This window comes from Polistes dominula, unplaced genomic scaffold (assembly GCF_049000335.1).
Source record: "Polistes dominula isolate Pdom_NZ unplaced genomic scaffold, Pdom_raw_medaka contig_15, whole genome shotgun sequence".
Lineage (NCBI taxonomy): Eukaryota > Metazoa > Arthropoda > Insecta > Hymenoptera > Vespidae > Polistes > Polistes dominula.
Window position 1 is genome coordinate 6,590,126 of NW_028300915.1, and position 23,489 is coordinate 6,613,614.

General features: G+C 32.7%; 1 protein-coding gene across 2 annotated transcripts in view; it reads right to left on the reverse strand.

Annotated features, from left to right (window-relative positions):
* Positions 1–3,586: 3,586 nt before the first annotated feature.
* Positions 3,587–23,489, reverse strand: part of LOC107072000 (beta-1,4-glucuronyltransferase 1) — a 31,213-nt gene continuing 11,310 nt past the window's right edge. For both annotated transcript variants that reach the window (XM_089170529.1, XM_015331543.2), the window contains 3 exons: positions 21,724–22,685; positions 20,515–20,695; positions 3,587–7,805 (listed from right to left, as the gene is read on the reverse strand). In XM_089170529.1, the coding sequence (XP_089026655.1) occupies positions 7,599–7,805; positions 20,515–20,695; positions 21,724–22,625 (1,290 nt within the window). In that variant the 5' untranslated portion in view covers positions 22,626–22,685 and the 3' untranslated portion in view covers positions 3,587–7,598. The remainder of the gene's footprint in view (positions 7,806–20,514; positions 20,696–21,723; positions 22,686–23,489) is intronic.

Consider the following 23,489-nt stretch of genomic DNA (forward strand, 5'->3'; position numbering starts at 1 on the left):
CCGACTTCAAAAAAAAAATATTCCAAAACAAATTAATATGCACTAAATAGTAAAGAAATATTTACGTATTCTTATGCAGCTAAATAATCAACTTACTTTTTCTACTCATCAATATGTAGGTACGATCTATGTGTTTACCACGCAAGAAGGTAGGTTTTGGGTAGGTATATTTTGGAATAGTTTTTTTTTTAAGTCGGGTTTTTTTGTTAAAATTTTTGTTTTCTTGTTTCCCTACTTTGACGAAATTAGTACTATATTCCTCTCATTTTCTCAATCGATTATCTTCTAACTATTATAGAATAATTTTCGATAAACGAAGCTAATGTTTTTCCCTTCTTTTTTGGAAAAAATATAAACATCTTATACAAAATTATTTTCAAAATATACACGATTTTTGTTTAAATCTATTCTTTTTTCTTTTTTCTTTTGACTATATAAATAAACATAATCAACTAAATTTGTGTTATTAAGTTAAGTGATCGCAAATCTCCGTGCAATCACACTTTCCATCCGACACTCGTCCAAAGGAAAGCCAGTCAAGAAGTTCATTGCGATCGTAACCGACCATATTTCCGTACTATACCTCCTCAAAATATCTCTTAACCGTAACTACTAAACGGCTAAGCGTCTTCCGGGAATACGAGCACATAAATTGTCAAATTGCATCGTCCGATTCGTTGTAACCTTCATCACAAAGAACAATGAACTGACCTAGCGAATTTTACGCATAATCACGTTAGAAAGTTATTTCGTTTTCTCACAAAGAGATATTCGTAAATGCAATATACTGGTAGAACAATTTGCTTCCTATCTATTCGATAATAAATAAATTTCCTAGAATGTTACGCTCCCTCGAGAATAATACTCATTACAGGGAAAGCTCAAGGATGATAACGTTAACGATATCCAATTATTTGATCGGCGTAAAGTTACACACTGGGGATAATATTCTTACTTACTTAGGATCGATTTAGTTCTATAGATAAAGACGAGAATGTTTAATCTAGGACAAGAATGGAAGTGCCACGATAAAAGATAAATAAAGATAAAGGATATCAGGAACATTCTTTTATATTTCCTTAAACTGATACGTCTTTTCAATAATGCTACGACACAATTGGAAAATGTAATCATTACGAGAAGACATCTTACTATATACGGACATTATTTACTTGTGGTTTGAAAGGTTCATGGAAACTATAGAGAAGGAACGATTTCTGCCGGTTTTCATCCTTCTCCAAGTCGTTCTTCCGAAAGTGGTCGTAGTCACGTCAACGTTGGTACACTAGAACTCCTAAACTTTGGCACGCGTAGCCAAAGTTCGTGCAGTAGTTCGTGTTCGGTGGGGGCACTAATGGAATGGTATTTACAAACGAGAACAAACACTCCTATCAATTACAAAACGATTCTCCTTGTACTTGGACGCCTTTGCGAGGCCTGCAAGTCGAGACTTCAACAGTCCTTGGCTTGGGTTCACCTATCCTCTCGAAAATCCCCTCTTCTATTCATCCTCCTTTCAAAGCCCCACTCGTTTTCCCTGCCGAAACGAAGAGAAACTTTTGATTACCCGCATCGTCGTGTAATCTCTGGAAGGATCGTACGATGAAGCCTCTACGCTTTAGTAAATATTTGACACTTGAAATTTAAGGAAAAGACAGCTTCTCTACTGGATTTCTCGAGGTTTCTCCTTCCCAAAGGGCATGGGCATGAATGTGAAAACGTCTTAAAAGCAGTCCTACAATTCCCCGTTCGTAGTATGATTTCGGAGATCTCTTGCGGTGCAGAACTTAACGTGTTACTAACTGTTTGAAAAACGGCTTTCTTCAGTGTACACTGATTCCACATGAAACGAAAAGAGACTTTTATATTTCCCAAGGAATCGTCGAGGCGAAAAAAATCTCAATGTTCCCTCTCTCTTTGGAAATATCCAATGGGAAAATCTTTCGTTCAGTTGAAAGATACCTTATATTACTAATGTAAGATATTTTTCTCTTTTCTCTATAAATATTCTTTGGTGAAATATTCTAATATTTTTCATTAAAATAATTATAAAGTTGTAATCTTTTTTCTACAAGAAATGTTAAATAAATCGTCAAAAAGACTCAACACTTTCGTCAAAATAGTTATATTATTTTTATTAAAAAATTAATTTAAAAATTTAGATCTTTTATATTATGTAATTACTTATCCGTGAATATAATTATTCCAATATTACATCAAAAAAGAATTGGATTTGATTTAGAATGATGAGCTACCCAAAGTATATTACTATTAAATCAACTTCGAATGATAGAACCACGTATTATAATGCTGGTTCGTCATTACTATTCCTCGTCCTCTCTAGAGATTTAACGATTGAAATCCATGGACGAAGGACAACGTTATAGTAACATTACCGAGTAATTACCTTTCCGAGACTTTTATACATTTGTCTGATACTTTGAAACCTCTATAAATTGAATCGCTTTACTCTCTTATACTTTTGTTCTCTCTCTCTTTCTCTCTCTCTCTCTCTCTCTCTTTCTCTCTCTCTCTCTTCCGATATTATTTTAACAAAGTTTCACGAATATAAATCGACTGTGAAAGTTTAGAATTTCTAAATCATCGATTCATTTTGAATAATTTAACGATAGATCACCGAAGCTTACTAATTTACTGATGTAGACAATTGTAAAATAAATTGAAGAAATACTAAAATATATATGATTTTACGAAAGATGAATAATTTAAAATAGAATGATCTTAGAGTCTAACTGATCTAACTTAGATTTAGACTAACTGATCTGACTTAAATCTGTAACAGATAGGAAAAGATAAAGTTTCACGATATCCAAGCGAGAAGCAAGAGAACGTTATCAGCGAAATACTGTTTCTAATTGAAAGCAAATCTATTACGTTGTATGTCCCGTACTTCATGTCGAGAAAGCTGTCGTTAGATTGCATGAGATTAATTCAGATTATTCAAGATTAGACAAGATTAGTCTCGTCTTCGTATTAGACGATGCGAAATAGGACATCAGCTACCTACGGTTTGCAAATGCTCAATTTGTCGTGGATGCCAAAATGCTCGGTGTAACAAAAAAATTTACGATGGGCTACTTATACAAACAAATATTATGTTTTGTAATATAATATACTACTACGTCTTTATAAAATTTATTAAATGTATCTACTTAATAGCAGTATTTTTGTGAAAAAAAATACACGAACAAAATGATTAAAAAACTCTTCCTCTATGAAACGTAATACACGTTACTTTTTAAATAAACGAATCCATTTTACAAGATTACTCTCACTTAGTCTGAAGCGGCTTCCCTTGCTTATCATAACATATTCTAGCTTACTCTTTTCTTCCACGTTGCTTTCGCTTTCGCTTGAATCATTTTCTGCGCACCTTTTCGACAGACGCTTTAAGGCTCTAATAGAAAAACTCGAGCATGATAAAACCAAGTTACAAGAGAAAGAAAAAGAGAAAGAGAGAAGAAAGAATTGGAGGACGGAAAAATGAGAGGAAGAGGAGAGAAATTTAACGAGCATAGCTGGATCGAGAGAGGATAGAAAGAGGAAAAAAAGAAAGAGAAGCAAAGTCACGATGTTGAATTTAATAATTTAGTCAGGTAGCGTAGGAGTAGTAATAGCAGTAGTAGTAGTGTAGCAGTAGTAGTAGTGTAGTAGTAGTAGTAGTAGTAACAGAGGTACAGCATCTAGCCGTACTCTCTATGATGCCACGTAGTCCATCTAGCAACTCGTCTCTACACACGATCTATTACCATCTTCCATTTCTTCCCTTTCCCTTTCTCTCTCTCTCTCTCTCTCTCTCTCTCTCTCTCTCTCTATCTAACTTTCCCCTTTCTACACCTCATCCAACAACACCCTTAACCTTTCCCTTTCAGCTCGTGCGTTCCTTCAAGCTTGGCTAGAAATTACCCGGTTCCGGTCCACTACGAGAGTAACCGATGAAATTAAACCATTTTGAAATGAGTTGTTGAGTCAGAAAGCTCAAACGAATCCATTTAACAAATTACGGGACCGTACAGGTTGAATGCCATTATATGCAAATCCAAAATGAAATTATATTTTATTTTTAGCTAAAAGAAAAAAAACTTAAGAAATGAAATTGGCAATCCCATCGACTGTCTCATTCATTTCTCACCGAATAACGTTACTTCTGATGTCGTCAAGTGGCTGTCAATCTAAGGATAAAAAGAGATAGAAAAAAAGGCAAGGAAAGAAAAAGGGTATACGAATTGGATAACTAGCGAAGTAAAACTTTCTGTCAAAAACGCCACATCGTATTTTTCTTTTATCATTGATCGAATTTGAAACTGGCAGACTAATATATAAGTGACATTTTTGTTAAAAATGTCGATAAGATTTTCTCCCCCTCGTCCCCACTCCCCCCTCCAAAAAAAGAAATTCAACTGACTCAACAAAAATTTCGTAGAAATAAAATTTGAAAGGATAATGCACAAAGTATGCAACTTATTACATTGATATTCATCAAAAAGATCAGAAATAATGTATTTAGTTAGAAGAAACAAACCGGAAAGATCGATTTATCGTGTCTCGAAGATGATTCATTTCGATAGGATTATTCCCTATCGTTGCAATATTTCATACGAAATTAAAAACCGAGAAGCTTATTGATCTTAATATCTTACTTAAATAATCAGATAATATATATATTTTGCAAGCGATGTTTCGAATAAAATTAATACCCAGATAAGATTCGTTTTACTTTGCGCTAAAATATATCATTATCGAAGTAATATTTATTTGCAATTAGATTAAGATATAATTTGAAATATATCAATATTACTATTAATATTGTCGAACATATTTACATAGATATTGATATACATACGTATGTATTATATATCCAATATTGAAATATTAATTATAATTAATAATATTCCATATACATATATTTGTTGTGCGCATAACTCAATAAACTGCTATAAATGTTAAAAAATGTTTTCATCGATAATAATGCTTACAGGCTTTATAACAACCGGTAGTTACCGAATAACGATATTAAATGTTTCTTGTTAAATGTCTTTGAAAAACTTCTCAAGGATAGTTAAAGAACTTCATACTTGAACGAACTTTGCGTTCTTCCAAGACGAAAAACGCTTCTTCCACGACCAATGTACAGGGTGATTACAAAGTTTCGACCGGAGGCTTACAACCGCCGCATATAACTTTGCTAGTTATCGTCAAACTAACTTCGTACGCTGTACTTTCTACCAACAAGTTTAACGCGCGTGTATACGCGAGTACGCGTCTTCTTGTACGGTTTGAAACATAATGACGTCTTTCCAAAAATGACACTAGTATTCAAAGAATTTATCGATTCGAATTCGAGGAACAAATTTAAACAAATATCAATACAAATTCATTAAAACTTATTTTCTTCTTCTTTAAATCTCACCAACAAAATGTTTTTAACGATTTACTTATCTAAGAATTATGAAATTTAAATAAAAATACATTAAAACGAAATATATATATATAATGTAAATAAGTTATTTAGATTATATCAAAATTCTCAGTAGACATATACATTATATGACACTTTGCTTCTATCAACATCAGCTTAAATGTAATTTCCTGGCAAGAAAACGTGCTTTTCCATCGAAATCGATATAACATTTAATCCGTCTCATCAGTGCGTTACATCGACAAGAGCCGACAAAAACGACGACGACAGCGACAATGACGATAGTAAAGTTAGATGACAAAATTTCTCTTATAGGCTCTTTGAGCTTTCCCTTATGAGATGGATTAATAGAAAATATGCTTTGTTAAGCCGTAACATTTTTTGACTTTATGCGACTTGAGTTTCTCAAAGTAGTCCCCACCCAGGGTATTAAAAAAGAGATAAATTTACATCTCCAGAAAATATTATCTCAAAAGAATCTATGACGAGTTTTGATATTAGGATTGATTCAATTAAATCATGATTTTATCATTTATAAATCATTATTAAATTATATAGCATGCAATTATTATAGATGAATCTGAAAAAGAATAAAATGTCAAAGTCATAAGAAATCTTTTTTCGCATACATCACAATTTCTTTATTATAATTCTTTAATATTTTGTTTTCTTATTTTTATGTACCCTTTATAACATTTCTCTTAGACAAATACCTAAATCCTTAATTTTACAATATAAAGTGCCTTGTGAGCTTCAAGGCTGCGCCTTCACTTAGGTACGCGATTCGTTAATACCGAACACTCCATCATAAAATACGCGAGCATGAAACTTCGGCAACGAATAGTTATCTAACGTGATAACGATTTTTAAAATAATAACAAACATACAAATTTATAAATCTTTTTGATATCAATACCAAAATGAAAAAGGCTCATCAAATATAACAATTTTACACTAATATTACCAAATAAAATGATCGAGCATTTGGCAGGTGCTTTATATTTTATTTATATTAAAAAAAAAAAATAGTTATTCAAACACTGTTTGACAGTGTAAGCAAAAAGAATTGTTCACTTCGTGAATTCTCCTTTTATAAAATATTATGAATTAGTTTTCATTTCTCACTCACTAACACGTTCTTCCTCTATAGGCCTATATATATGTGTGTATGTGTGTCTGTGTGAGTGTGTGTATATGTGCTTATGTGCTCTTATGATAACAAAAGATCTCATCTTAAAATTATAACTTTAGTTATTCTAAAGTTATTTTCCGAACGCTGTATCTAATTATCGATGTTATGAAATTCATCAAAATCTTATTTATACGATAGAATTGTGTTTAGAAACAATGTAAATTTTTAGCTCTTAATTACAAATTTATCTATCTTTCGTTGCTCTCTTGACGATATTGGAAAGAACGAAGAGAGAGAGAGAGAGAGAAATAGAGGAAAAGAGACAAGTGAGAGATCGTTCTCAACATATCGATCTCGAAATTTATACGCCGCTTTTGCCTTCCAGAAACAGGTAGACAGCTAACGAGGTACGTTCACTTAACTTCTTACTCGTTTTTCTCTTTGTACACTAGTGTACGTGTCACGAAACTTAGTAGAAAGATATTTATTTCCGTGATGCCACGTGGCAGTCTTTGACGATGTTGAAAAATCGTGAGTTGAATTTAACAAGAGCCACAATATACAAACCATTGGTCACTTTTGGACGAATCGGTGAACTTTTAAGTGCGTTAAATTACCGTCTAATAATTATAGAAATTTTTATTGAATAATTATAAAATGTTTTCTTTTCGATTAAATTCTTTCATGAGATTTTATAATATAATTGGTCACGATAAATTATTATATTTATATAATAACTGTATAAATGTTATCGTTTCGATAAAAAATCTAGAAATGATTTAAATATCTCTTTAGGGGTAAATAATAATAAGTAAAGCAATAAAAATTTCTACTAAAAATATTGTACATGTCTGGCTGTGTATGTGCGCTGTGTGTTTTTTAAAATACAGATGTAAATATTAAGAGTACGAAAGAGAGGCTTTTTTTAAGTCAATAAAACTGAATTCTCAAGTTTGTGTTAAACTATGTCGTTCAAAAGGACGGTAAATTGTAAAGAGTTCAACGAATTCCCCGATGATATTTTCGTCAGTTTGTATTTTTCATCATCTTCAAGGGATCTCGCATATAACGAGCAAAAACTTCTTTCTTAAACATTTCGAAATGTTTTCTATTAGCGCTATTTTGCCGTTCACGCCAGGAAGGTCTACTTTTTCTCGTCTGCAGGCCCCAATGCACGGTAAATACTGGAGAAAGTACCTTAAATTGATAGCCAGCCACAAACATCTCATAAACCTGAAACAAAAAAATAAAATTGATTTTTAATTCACCGATTTCTTTGATTTTTTTTTCCTCTTCTACATATCCAATAAAAAAGAAATAATAATGTAGTGTCGTTAAATTCTTTTTATATCAATAATGTCAAAAGACGTTTCGAAAATAAATTGAAATATTTTTTATTCCAAATACAAATATATTATACATATACATATACTATATGTATATGCATATCATATGAGTTAAAGCGAAGAAACTCGACGAAGAGGATGAAATCCGTGCACGGCGGATCTAATATGAGAAACGTTTTCAAGGAAAAATGTTGAATAATTGGTTACCTCTCTGTGAAGGTACAATAATAATAAGAAGATATCCGTCTCCTTCACCAAACACGAAATTCAACGAATTAATTTGCAATTCAAACTATAGGCTTTGATTTTAAAAACTCTATTTACTAAATAATTTACTCAACATAAAAATCATCATATGTAAAATTACAAAAATCATTATTATTATTTTTAATTAATTTTTACTGATTTTATAGCCCTCTCAACTCTCTTATTTTCATATTTTGAACTATGTATACCATAAAATACATATTTTTCTGTAACTGTTAATTTGAGGGATGTTCGTAGAAATAGGTATACAAAAATGTCCGTAAAGCTAATATTATTATTATTACAATTAAATTACAGCCATTCAAATGTGTAACGCTTCTAATTTATTTTCCTCGATCTACGTATCTAAGCTATGTGATAGAACACGCAAATATTCTATTTTCCGGAAGGTATTAAATTTCGTACACGTTCCAAAGACGACAAAATTAAACGGACATGCGGGAACGATACGTATCCCACAGAAGGATGCGCACCATTAAAAACGAAGAGAGACAATGTTGTAATCTCGACCTCGGTTTACCAACCAAGACAGCTTGAACGGACATGACAGACAAGATCCGACCTTCTGCCTCTCCACGGTGAATGTGTTTTCCTGGATAACCGTATGTAACAATAACGTCCACATATGATACCGTAAATCCGTAAGACGATTAGATTACGTAATATCAAATTTTCTGTGATAAATGGAAAAATCGAATTTGAATTTCTTATCCGATATTTATCGAAATTTTAATTAACGGAATAAAAAGAGAACATTTATAACTAAACTAATATAATTAACTATCATTAAAAATGAGTTAATTAAATTATAAATTTAGATGATCTCTTGTTTAAACATTACTTTCGTTATCTAACTTTGACTCGTATTAATAATATTTTGAATAGAGACATTATATCTACGGACACGCGACGAAAAGTGATTAACATAATGAATTGCGTTGAGCTAACTGATGTTACGTAAATTCTATGAACTATGTTTATCTGATACACCTCGCCTGTTGACAATGATCGTCGTGAATGCGAATATAATACCAAAGATAAGTAATTTTGACTTCTTAATTAATTAACGCAAATATTAGTGAGAGAACGGTAGAATATTCAGAGTTAATATGCTTCTTCGTTCGTTTACTGGTTCCATCTCTTAGGATGGATACCAAAGGAGACAGGATTGATAGACGGGATCTAATCTTGCTGTTCTTCATTTTCGAAGCGTAACCGTGAATAATTATACGTAACGACAAGATGACACACGTGCGACAGCCTAGAGAAGCTCTGCTTGTCTCGAAGAGACACACGACGATGTGCAACGTATAATTTCCAATGTTGGGAAGGGTAACGCTGCCAAAACAATTGTACCTAACAACTCCAACTGGTGCGCGTTGATTAAGCAATTTACATACGCGTACCTTCCTCTTATATTCATCTTGACGCTCGATTAAATCGCTCTGACTAGACAGAGATGTGTACGGGTTTGTACATGCTATGTGTATGCATATGTTTGTGTGTTCATTTTTATAATATACCGTGTAAGTAAATATTATTTGTAGATATCCCAAATTTTTGAGTATGTTCTTTGATTGTAGAATATTAAAAATTCCGACCTTTTTTATTATCCTTTCTATTATGATTATTAAAAGCTGGATAAAATAAACATTAAAAGAGAAAGTTTCTTTGAAATATGCTGTTCTATCTGGCCTAAGAGAATTATCGATATTATTGATTTATAATAGAATACGATTTTAAGATAATTGTCCTTCTCTATATTTGTCAATCGAGCAGCGATAATCACTAATCAATGGCAAACATTTTGATACGTTTGATTACATTTGTTTCCTAGTAAATATTACATATAATTGCCTGCGTTAATTGATCCACAGAAGCTTACTGTCTCTACATCTAACTCTATATCTACACTATAAGCTATTCATACACTACGGACAACGATCAATCGATTTTCGTAGATAAACTTACTAAAATTTCAAATCTGCAAACACGTATATTGACTTGATGAAAAGAATGCCTTTGGGACGATATTCAGTATGAAATGTTCGTTCCCTTCACTGATTCCCACTTTTAACGATCTCAAAGTTGACAAAGTAGATCTTTCTGACATACTCGTATGATTTCCAATGACACACTTCTATTTCACACTTAATTGCAGACAGAAAAAAAATACTTAAACTTCTACTTCTATGATTTATTACTTTATCCAATTTTCTTTTCTTTCTTGTGTTTCTCATCAAAACACTATATTTTTCTACATCAAAATCGAATGGATCTACAATTGTAGAGTATAGAGATTAAAAATTATTTAAAAAAAAAAAACAATAAAAAAACTATAACATTAAATTATTACTATTATTGCAAAAATTATATAGAATAAGTTACTAAATCTTTTCTTTTTGCTTCTGATATTAAAAAAAATGTAATAATTATAAAATAATATAAGAAACTAATGGAAAAGATTATGGAGAAGATAATAGAGAAGAAATATCAAAATACAATTTAAAGTGTTATCTTTTATGATACTCGCTAATAAAAAATATAAAAATAAGATATCATAAATGTTAAGATTTTGGCAATTCTTCCCTAAATGGTTATCGAGAGGATACAAGATATGCATGTGTCTCGTTGACTTTCACGAAGTTTCGGAACACGCTCGACCTTCCTACGGTATAATAATATAACGACGAAGCTTTGAACATTCGAAATTCTATTAGACAACCGACAGAACTTCTCGAGTCAGCTTCACGCTGCATGTCCGTGATCCAACCGCTGTCTATTCGAACAATCCTCTGGCTCTTGCATTTATGTAAATTTTAGTAATTTCTACAGATGCTGCTATAACGATCGTACTTCAGATATGTATATATATATATATATATATATACATATATATGTATATTAGTATACATATATCCAATGTGAAGAATCAAATAATAAAGTACATACGATAAAAAAGTCCATTTTCTTCTAATGAAAACTACTTTTATATATAAAAATATATCATAAAAAATCAATAAATTAGCAAATCGAGAAATACTTTAACTATTTTCAATTAAAAGCTTAAAAATAATATACCTAACAATCTAAAAATAAACCTACATTTCCAACCGATGAAGCATGAGTATGCGTGTATCTATTATATAATATATATATACACGGGGGATATATGAATACTTAAAATAGAAATACATTATTATATATCTAGGTATTGGTTAGTGTACTACAAATATGGTCAAAAGGATCCTTCGTAGTTGCAGAGCACACGTAAATGGAATTGGACAATGCGGAGAGTGTGGTTTACGTCGCGTGTACCTGAGGGAAATGTGTTCGGGTTAATTTCACGCTTCGGCATAGTAGAGAGAGAGTGCCAGCAACGGCAACAACAGCGCCACCAGCAGTACTAGCACGATCGACATCAACCCTGCTAGCAATGGCACTATTAAGGTCACCGACCATCACGGTCGTGGCACGCCAGTCAGGCTAGCACAGCTGGTTATCCCCTTCCTATGATTTTCCTCTCCTACTACCTTCCACCTACTGTTCACAGCCGGTCCTATTATTAAATTCGATCGGGGCAAGAAAGCACGGAAAGGTGGAAGAAAAAAGACCACGAAGAAGAAGAAGAAGAAGAAGCGATTCATCCGTCACGCGAACGCGAAACTTTCCTCGGTGCTATCCTATCTTTCAACCGCACTGTCATTCTCGTCTCTCTCTTTCTCTTTCTTTCTCTCTTTCTCTCTCTCTCTCTTTCTTTTGCTCTCTCTTTCTTTTGCTCTCTCTTTCTCTTTGAAGAAGACCGTTGTAAACTCTCCCTCAACTTGAAAGAAATTTCGAACATACCCTTCTTAGTCTTGATAACGCATCCATCTTCTTTTTCGGAAAGAAAAAGAATTCTATTATAGATCGAAATCCCTCGATTGACCATATACACTCACCTGTCTTATCATTTATATAACTTTTCCTTACAAAAATATAATACATACTTAAAACAACTAAAACGATCTATAAGATTATCAATCGTATTTACAAACTCAATATTAAGGCAGGATTCTACTTTGTAATTTTTTTTTTCAAATTTTTTTTTCGATTATTCGTAAGTAAATATATTTAAGAATACTCTCTGAAAATTTCAAAACGATCAGAGCATCCTAACTGTACTTTTTCGTCCCTCGAATCTACCCGTGCGCGGGTAAAAAAAATATTTAAAAAAACTTTAAATGCGTTTTTCTCGGAATCACATTTTTGAACCGCGTGTTGTAAGAATCTCCAAAACTAGCTATTCGATTCGTCTGAAATTTTTACCACATAGTCTATACGCATATATCAACCGGTTGTAGCAGATTTATAAAAAAATTTTCATTTTAACTATTTTTTTTTTGACAAAAAATGAGAAAAAAATGAGATTTTTTTGATAATTTTTTTTCAACTGACGCCATTTTGTTATTTTTGCTTGTAAATGAAAAAATCTGCTACCACCGGTTGCTGTAGTCTTTGTGAACATAGAACTATTCGAGTTTTTCATTTCAGATAATCCGATGTCAAGATTTTTACAACACCGCAAAGGCTAGACTATTTTTAGGCGTTCAGTTCAAGGGCCTTTCCAATGTATATAGAGCGTATAAAATAAATTTAAAAAATTTTTTAATGTACTTTAAGAGTATATTTATGAAGCACAACAAACCCTACATCAATATTTTTCTTAGTTTTCTAATAAAAAATTGACAAAAATACCTATTTTTTCGAGCGACTAAAGTAAAATCCTGCCTTAATCAAAAGAAATTATCCATTAAATAGACTATCGGATAGAATTAAAACCCAAGGAATAATATTGAATTGTTTGTGAATAGAATAGATAAAGGATATAATTCCTAAGGATATATGCGTCAGAATTAATTCTATCGAATAGGAGACTATCTCTACGTGGCCTCGCATACGCAATGTGTACATTAAGGATCGAGTAAATATGGTGAAATAATTTTTTTTTCTTTTTTAGGACATTAACGGCCTGATGAATCACAAAGGAAAAGAGATAGAGAGAGAAAGAGAGAGAGAGAGAGAGAGAGAAAAGGAAAGAGAGGGAATAGGATAAACTAGCGTGGTAAACCTGATAATTGAGTTTTATGCGATCGCACGTCGCTGTAAATCCAAGCGAATAAGGCGTCTCCGGTCGTACTCCAAGCCGTTACCACTTATCTTACATTCCGAGCATTAAGGGAGGTTTAGAAACGTACACAGAAACGAGCGTTTCAAGGTGTCGCTAAAATGACGAGAATGGAAGAAGTCTAGGATGTGAAAACGTTGAGCATAAAAACTCTATAGAATGTCGAGAGAAAAAAAAAAGGTAAAAGACAAAGAGAGAGAGAGAGAGAGAGAGAGAAAGAGAGAAGTGGGGAAATAATCATGGTTCAACTTGATCGACTCCTTTTATGAAGGAAATGGAAGTGCACTCGCATTAGCGTACGAGGTATTTAAATTCTAGCCAGTTATTCTCGTCGTTGTCTTAGTCGTCGTCGTCGGCTTCGTCAATTAATCCTTTACATAAAAGAATTAGGTAAAAAATTAACGATGTTCGGACTACTGATTTTTTCTGATCCGATTGAAATACTTACCAAGGATTATCCTTTGTCTTCGCGACGAGCTCGTCAGTGAATCTTATTACATGCAAAGGAAACAAGTCAAAGATAAAAATTCTTTTTTCTTCGTCTTTTTCCCAAATCGATAGACACAATCTTTTTCAATTAAATTTAGATTCCGTATATCTAGACGATATCGATAGAAAAAAAAAGAAAATATGAAGAAGAAACGAAGTAAAAAAAAAAGAAAAATAATCGTCACGAAGCAATTGGCAGAAAACAATGGTGAAAAAGGATTCATCGTCGATCATTCATTTTCAAAAATCGTACCAGTGTTAATCGTTAAATCAGCGGGAGTGACTGACGGCGATGAAGCTTCAAAACGAGCACACAATCGCGTTCAATTCGATTTCAGTCGCTTCGCATACACGAAAGGGTCTCTCTCTCTCTCTCTCTCTCTCTCTCTCTCTCCCTTCCTCTCTCTCTCTCTCTCTCTCGTAGTAACATTGCCATATTGCGGTAGGACACGACGCCGACCTTAAATCGAATGAATCGTTATTACGTGCTACCGTATCATGCCGATTAATTGACGAATCATGCTGGGACGAAACGAGAGAAGATAACGAATAGCATTGGTTATCCACACGGTTTATTGATCCACGTTCCTTCCGTCGAACATTTAATTTAATTTCGTAGAAAATGTATATCGCTGATCATTCTAAATCAATTTCTCAATAAAGTATTTGCGAAATACAGTAATAGATCTTACCCTGTTATATTATTTTTATTACAGTCCAATCAGGTAACTACCAACAAACGCTACACCATTTAATTCGTTTAAAAATTCTATTCATAACAATTCACAATGCAATTTTAATAATTAAATCATTAATCAACGTTATTCCAATTCCTACTCTCGCATCGTTCTTTAACAAATTATAAATTATGCTTCGTTGAAAAGAGCGAATGTTCAAATCACAACGAATTTGATTTCAATTTTATTCAATGAATGGCACAAACTTGTAAGATATTCGAATTCGATTAACGAGTAAAATCAATTACACGAAAACGGAGGACCATGTGTGTCTCATTATCAGACGAATTAAGAAAAAAGAAAATGATTAGTAATGTAGAATTGATTAAATTTATAAAAATATGTAATTCTAAGAATAGAATATCAAAAATAAATAAAAGACAAAAATACCTATAAACTCGAAAGAAATAGAAAAATAGTTGGAAAAATTTGCGCTAGATAAATCGTTCGGCTAGACACCGAGAAACTAGGAAAGGAAAAGATAAAAAAAGAAAAAAAAAGAAAAGAAAAGGCTTTAGAAACGCGAACGATACCAATTCTCATTTCTCCGTAGGGAGTGGATGTTGTGCGAACGAACCACGAAGGAAAGACACGAATACCAATGTATGTAGAAAAGGAAAGGTACTATCCGATTCGCAGTGTTACAATGTCTCCTAACTCACACAGTTTGCCTGTGTACGAGAAGAACACTCATTCTATGTATATATATATATATATATATATATATATAAACTCTACTCTTCCACACTAGACTTATCGGTAGACCGACGAAAGAGGGTAGAGCATGGCCGCGTGTAGATTTATGCTCGTTTTATTGCAGCAACGAGTTAAAGGGTACTTCGTTTTACACGAAATACGAAACCGTAAAGTCTTGCACAAGGATTTTCGTCGCTCGATGAAATTTTGTTATCTCTACGTTGTGACAAAATTACTTCTTTCAACATAATTCTCTCTCTCTCTTTCTCTCTCTCTCTCTTTCTCTCTCTCTCTCTCTCTCTTTCTCTCTCTCTCTCTCTCTTTCACGATAATGACATATAGATAATATAACCTTTGCGATTTGTAAAACATTGTTTTCGTATATAATATATTCATGATACAATTATTATTGCAATTATTAATTAGACTTTTGTAAAATATAATGTTATAGGTACTAATCTTTTTAATAATTTTAAGTATATTAACAAATGAATTTTTGAGTTGATAGTTAAATCCTATTTGTTCGTATTAATTAATATAATATAAAAATCATTAGAAAATATATAATCGATTTAAATCGCAAAATAATCATTCCTTTCTCTCTCTCTCTCTCTCTCTCTCTCTCTCTCTCTCTTTCTCTTTTGTGTAAGCAAAAAGGACAATAAAAAACAACGAGAGCATGCGACGATGAGCTCCGAATGCATACGTGCGTCGAATGCAATGCTCGGCGTTACTTCGCTAATAAGAGCGGATTCCGCTCGTGCTTGTACTGCGTGTGGATGGATGGATGAGGAAAGAATTTCCAGGGATAGATACTCTCCTCCGTCCATATTTTCTTGCCGAATAGCGAGTGGTTACAAATCGCACAAGGTTTTAAGCTTCTATCTCCGATTCGAATGAAATACCTCGTAAATAATGAAAATTTGAGAATATTTCGAATATTAAAATAATATCCTGAAATGCAAAACGCTTGATTCGCTCGTAAATAATTCACATTATTACGAGAAATATATTCGTCCTAGATATAAAAAATATATATATAATTATTATTTTCGTAAATAGTACTTGACTGAATATTCCTTGCAATTTAGTAATGTTTGTAAAACGTTTAAACATACTTTTGATGAAATCTATATATGTACATTTTCTTATTATTTTTATAAAATTATCTTTCATTTGCAATAAAATACTTTTTAACAATAAAATTTATACCAATTGAAAAGTTGAATAATCCTAAAATATGTTTCTTTGAACGAATCGCATTACAAAGAGATATCAATTGTTAAAAATTTATATTAATGGCACGAATATTCTCCCTATGAAACCATTGTATATCTTTTTGGAAAGAATTTTGTGTGTGTGTGTGTGTGTGTGACACGTTTTTACAAAAACTATTCTCGCCACTTCATAATATGTATATGTATATGTATAAACTCATACGTTCTCTCTATTAGAATGTTACGAACACAGAAATAAAGCTAATCTGTGGATTAAGCACGACGATACATTCGTGAATGCCAATTTACAACGGCACGCGTATGCCAAAACGACAGAGTAACGTGCTTTCCTCTCGAATGCGTACGTTCGGCGTATACGACGAGAGATGTATCAAGTTTAAATTGAATAATGCTTGTTCTGCAAAATGAGCCTCCATCGTCCGATAACGACGGGAATGATAATACGTAATTCAATTAATGTCCCTAGTGCGCGAGAGGTTCGCTCGTTCGAGTTTGCTACATTCCCCAAACTACTCTCGTGCGCGCGTTTGTCTCCACCCTTGTTCCATTGCCGATTTCACGGCTCACCCCTGTTCTCACCAATTCGAAAGCAGAGCGTAATCGGACAGAGGAACGCGCGCATTTTCTCGTAATACAATTCACCTGTACGAACTTTATCGTACGTTCAATTGTTATCTCTCTGTCGACTCTAAGTAAATCCGATAAATTGGTGAAAGCTAAAAACAATTACGAATTTGCTATTTCAATTCAGTTCCTTAGAGTTAAAATATATACGCATCGTAAGATATAAACCAATAATATCCTATTTTTTCATTTATTTTAATTACTTCTATCAAATATTTTAAATAGTTATAACTTTATTATACCCATATGATATTTAAACTAATAATAGTAATAATAATATTAATAATAATAATAGACTAATAATAATAATAGACTAATAATAATAATAATAATAATAATAATAATAATAATAATAATAATAATAATAATAATAAAAAAATAATAATAATAATAATAATAATAATAATAATAATAATAATAATAATAATAATAATAATAGACACACTCAAACAAAAACTTGCCGTATATGCAGCACAAGACTAAAAAGATATAACGAATCAAATAAGAGGAAAATCGAAAACAGAACATTCTTAAACAGTGAAAGAACATTCTACAGGAAACTAAACACAGAACAAGAAATAGGATCCACACAACCAACTAAAAAAGAAATAACCACTTTCTGGACACAAACATGGTCAAACACAACAGAACACAACACACATGCAACATGGATAATAGAAGAGAAACAAAAATATGAAGACACACCAGAACAAGCAGAATACAAAATAACAGAAGACGAACTAAAAAAAACAATACGCAGCACACATAACTGGAAACACCCAGAACCAGACCACATACAAAACTACTGGTACAAGAAATTTACAACTACACACCCATACCTAACACAACAGATCAACAAAATAATAGAAGACTCCCAAGAACTCTCGAATTTCCTAACTGAAGGAATCACATTCGCAAAACCCAAAAATCAAAACACGGAAAACCCAGCAAATTACAGACCAATTATACGCCTACCAACACTATACAAAATAATAACAGGTACAATATGCCAGCAAATAGAAACACACCTCATAAAAAACAATATAATCTCAGAGGAACAAAAAGGATGCAAAAGAAACAGCCAAGGATGCAAAGAAAAACTCATCATAGACAGCATAATAATGAACCAGGCAAGAAAACAGCAGCGAAACCTACATACATGTTACATCGATTACAAAAAATCTTTCGATTCAGTCCCACACACATGGCTAATAGAAATTATGAAAATATACAAAATAAACAAACACACACAACAATTCCTAAAGCACACCATGTCAACATGGAGAACCAGAATTATACTAAAAACACCAACGGATACCATAAAAACGAAAGAAATAAAAATCAAAAAAAGCATCTTCCAAGGAGATACATTGAATGCCCTATGGTTCAACATGTGCCTAAACCCACTATCTACAATATTAAACAAAACTAAATACGGCTATCAAATCAGAAATAATAGACAAACATAGTACACAATGAACTATTTAATGTATGTAGATGACATAAAACTATATGCAACAACAGGAACACAATTAAATACACTTCTAAGAATCACAGAAAATTTCACATCTGATATAAAAATGCAATTTGGAATAGACAAATGCAGGACAACACATATTGAAAGAGGACAGTGGATTACAGACGATACACAAAGAACATTACAGAACGAAACACTACAAAACTTAGAAAAACACGAAACATACAAATACCTCGGCTTTGAACAAAATACTAAGATAAACCATACAGAAATTAAAAAATACTTACAAAAACAATACAAACAAAGACTCACAAAAATACTTAAAACCAAACTAAATTCATAAAACCTCGTCAAAGCAATAAACACATACGCAATATCAGTCCTTACATATTCCTTTGGAATCATCAATTGATCAAACACAGACTTAAAAGACACCAATAGAATAACGAGAACACACCTGACAAAGTCATTAAAACTACACCCGAAATCATGTGTAGAGAGATTAACAATAAGTAGAGAAGAAGGTGGAAGGGGAATAATGGACATAAAAGCGTTACACAATAGACAAAAAAACTCCGCAAATACTTCCACACAAAAGAAACACAACTACATGAAGCAGTAACGAAAGTCGACAAAAATTACACACCACTAAACCTATCAACAAGCAATACAGACATAGATAATTATAACGACATATACCATACACAAAGCAAAATAAACGCATGGGCCACAAAACAATTACACGAAAAACACTACTACACCACTACAGACGAAAATATAAACAAAAATGACACATACGAATGGCTAAAAAAAGGACACCTCTTCCCAGAAACCAAGATCAGGTAATCTCAACAAAAAACTACCTGAAATACATAGTAAAAGACATAAACATACAAGATGACAAATGCCGGAAATGTAAATTAGTAGCCGAAACGATAGAACACATAACAGGAGGTTGTAAAATACTAGCAAACACCGAATACACGGAAAGACACAACACGGATGACAAAATCATACATAAAGCAATAGTGAACAAATACAAATTGGAGAACACTACAACACCATACTACAAATACACACCAACAACAATAATAGATAGCGAAAAGTACAAACTATACTGGGACACAACATTGCACACAGACACAACATTACAACAGTAAAATACAACAGACCTGACATGACATTTACAAACAAAGAAGTGAAGACAACATACCTAATAAACATCTCAGTACCAAACGACACTCAACATCACACAGAAATACAGAGAAAAAATAGAAAAATACACACTACTTGCACAAGGAATACACAGAATATGGAAACAAAAAAAGGTGCACATCATTCCTTTCATCATATCTGCAACAGGCATTACACCGAACAATTTTAAACCATATCTCATACAATTACAACTATAGACCCAAATATAAATTAAGAAATACAAAAGGCGGTTATATTAAAAACATGCAACATAACCAGAGCCTTCTTAAATTTAGGAGATTAAAGCAATCAGACCTGGCAAGAGTCCTGTCTGATATGCTGATATGCCCGAGAAATCGGAGAGAAATAATAAAATAAAAAAAATAATAATATATTGAAAAATATGTTTACCTTGATAATTATTGCGTATTTGTCTATGTACGTAGATATAATCGCACGTTAAAATCGTATAAATGCAATACTAATATTACAGTCACGCGATAATGATGCTTTTTGAACGATAAGAACAAAATAATATAATCCTAGAGGTAGAAAAATGAAATGAACAAACATGGAACAAGTATTTCTCTTCAAATGTTATTCGTTTCTTACTATAGATAGCAAAAAATCATGCATCTACTTATTCGATCAGTTTCTTTTTAAAAAGTAAGTACAAATGTATATTCATTTGAATCAAAGTTGAATACCTGTGTGTTTCTCGTATATCCGTATCCCATGAATCTCTCATCGTGAGCTGGCGCAGTATCCTTTGCCACGTAGAACGGCTCGTAAAGGAATTCGAAATTTGTCACGTTGTGACTTACGTAAACTTTTCCGTATTTTACGTTCTCGTAATTTTTGTGACTTGGTGACACGTCCAACACCCACCTGCGAAAATGATCAAATAAAATCAAGCGATTTAATACGAGTAGTATACCAATGTTTTATTTATTATTTGTGGGTAACATCGATCTCGTTTGCAGGATCAAATAAATAAAATGAAATATTTTACCATAGGTCATACCAAGAGAAAATGATCACTTTTTGTTATCAAATTTTTATTACTCTCTAGAACCAATTACTTTATAGGCTTCGGTTTCAAATAAATACATGTAAAAGAATTTTTGAAAATAATAACGTTCGAATATGCAAAAACGCATAATAACTCTCTACATACACGTAACTAACAGGTATATTTTGCTAAAAGTGTGTGTTATATACCGCATTCAACCGATCACTACGTTTTTGTTTATAGAGTGTTCATATATTTATGAAGCATGTATAGGAGAGGAAAAAGTTGAAAATATACTGCAATTTTTCCCGATTTTTTTTCAGTATTTACCGCGTAAACAACACACGGTTATTTGCTAAAATAATAAATTCATTGTAGCTATGTTTTTTACTACAAAATTTTACTTCTTTCAATAAAATCAAAAATACAATTAGTTTGAATACACTGTTTCAAAAATATAACGTTTACAAAAAAGGACAATAATCAGAATAACAATTAATCAGCAATAAACTAAGCCGTGCGTATCGTTCTTGTACTACAGTCGCCTAATGCATGTTTAGGAACTTGTTAAGGGTGTTTCTTTAGCGGCATCTCTAACGATCAAATGAGATCTAGAAATCCTGCATTAGACAGAAATCAATATAAATGCAGAAGTAACATAAACTGCCAATTAGTCAATCCTTACAATTGATTTCCAATTACGAACTAATTTTACAGAAATAATCAGATAATGGAGAGAGATAGAAATGTACCATTTCGATTAATAAAATACAATCAATTACATTTTAATTCCAAGAACAGTGATATATAATCCATTAAAAAAGATGAATAAAAATAAAAAGTACTTATAGTATTTAAAAGTACTTTAACAATCTTAAATATTATAAAATTAAATAATACTTGCCTTGTGAAGTTTGTGGCAAATTGATTGTGGATGAAAACCTTTTGATGAAAGGGTCTGGCAAGGCCTTTCCTAGCGAATCTGACCAAGTCTGATTTATCGGTTGGAAACCAAACACGCAAGTCTAGTTCGTACGTAGGTATGACGTAGGCGCACTTGTCGCAGTTCTCATTCTTAAGGAAGTTGTCTAAAGCACCGGTTAAATTGGGGCTTGGTATGATGTCGACGTCCGTTAAGAAAACGTAATCGGATTGGCAATTCTTCCTAGCTAGATTCCGCATGTGATTTTGGGGATAAACGTTTCGCATTCTCCAGTTCGTTTGTTCGACGGAAATACCGGATACGAGTTCGTTTAGAGTAGCTTCCGGTTTGGCACAATCAATGATTTCGGGTAAGGTGAAAGCACGGGGTTGTTTCTTGGGCGGTCTGACCTTTGGCACGGCCAAAGAAAAAGATATCCTTTCGCGTACAGGTTCGTAACACTTTTTAAGATAAAGCAAATACTTTTGCAGAACTTCAAATTCTTCATCACCGGCTACGTACAAAGCAACGGACATCGGCCCGGTCCACTGATGAGCAACTTGAACAATTGAGTGTAATTTTTCAACAGAACTCTGCGTAGCCAAACAAACTCGATATGTCTGCGAGAGCTCAGAGAATCTCGAACCGACAAAGATCGAGTCAAAAGTTTTGAAAAGCCTACGGGCATCCCATCTGCCTAGTGTCACGTCGAGCTTAAGCCTGTCAGCTGCTGTATTTCGATAATCCCGCGTAGCACAATCTTCCTGTTGCTCCTTGAGCAGGGTACCGAGATTCCAATCCGTAACGGCATTTATCTCGAGTTCTCGACCTATCGAATTCTGAACACAAGTTTCCGATTGTAGTAGTAAGAAGGTCAGCAGCATATTGGACAGCGCCAAAACGATCACACTGGTTAAACTGAAGTTCCATGGTTGACATCGCAACTACAATCAAAAATATCAAATACGATTGTATCTTAAGACTTCAAATGTCTAATTCTATTTATACACGTTTTATTAAAATCATTCTTATAATTTGTTGTTTACAGTTGCGTTTGAGTTTTTAGATGACAAAAAAGAAAATACAAAAAAAAACTTCTTAATAATACCTTCCAAACCGTTTTACATTTCTAATTACTCGACAGCAAGTTTCTTATCGGTAACAAGGTACGATGCAAAAAGCATTAGGAGTCTAAAACTTTAGTTCAATTGCTCAATGCACTCGCGGGAACAATGTGTTATATCGTTAGGATGTAAGTATAAACACGGCATGTAAGTAAGTAACCGATTTAAGTTACGTAGAACTACTGAAGTAAAGGCTCGTCTAACAGTTTAGATATCAATAATAAGTTTATAGAATGCCTTTCTCAGACGCACTACTCGTGCCAGAATATAACAGTCGAAAGATATCTCGGAACAAAACCCGAGAGATAAATCGTTTTTTGCTTTTCTCTCTGCTAGTACTTTTGCATTCTATTGGATACCCCTAGGCTAGAATGTATCAAGAAACAGACGATAAAGATGAAAAATAGTTAAGCGTTTCTACTTTAACAACCACAACCAACGTGCAAATGAGGACATTGAGTACTTTTTATTTTATATCAAGATTCAGCTTACGATGTAGTTATAATAATATTACAATGACAATCAATTTTATTTATCTCTTTTTAAACTAAATAATTCTTTACTCTCAAACAAGTAGAAACAAGTTTGTATTTCCAACTCGATGATTTGCTACGATTAAACGTT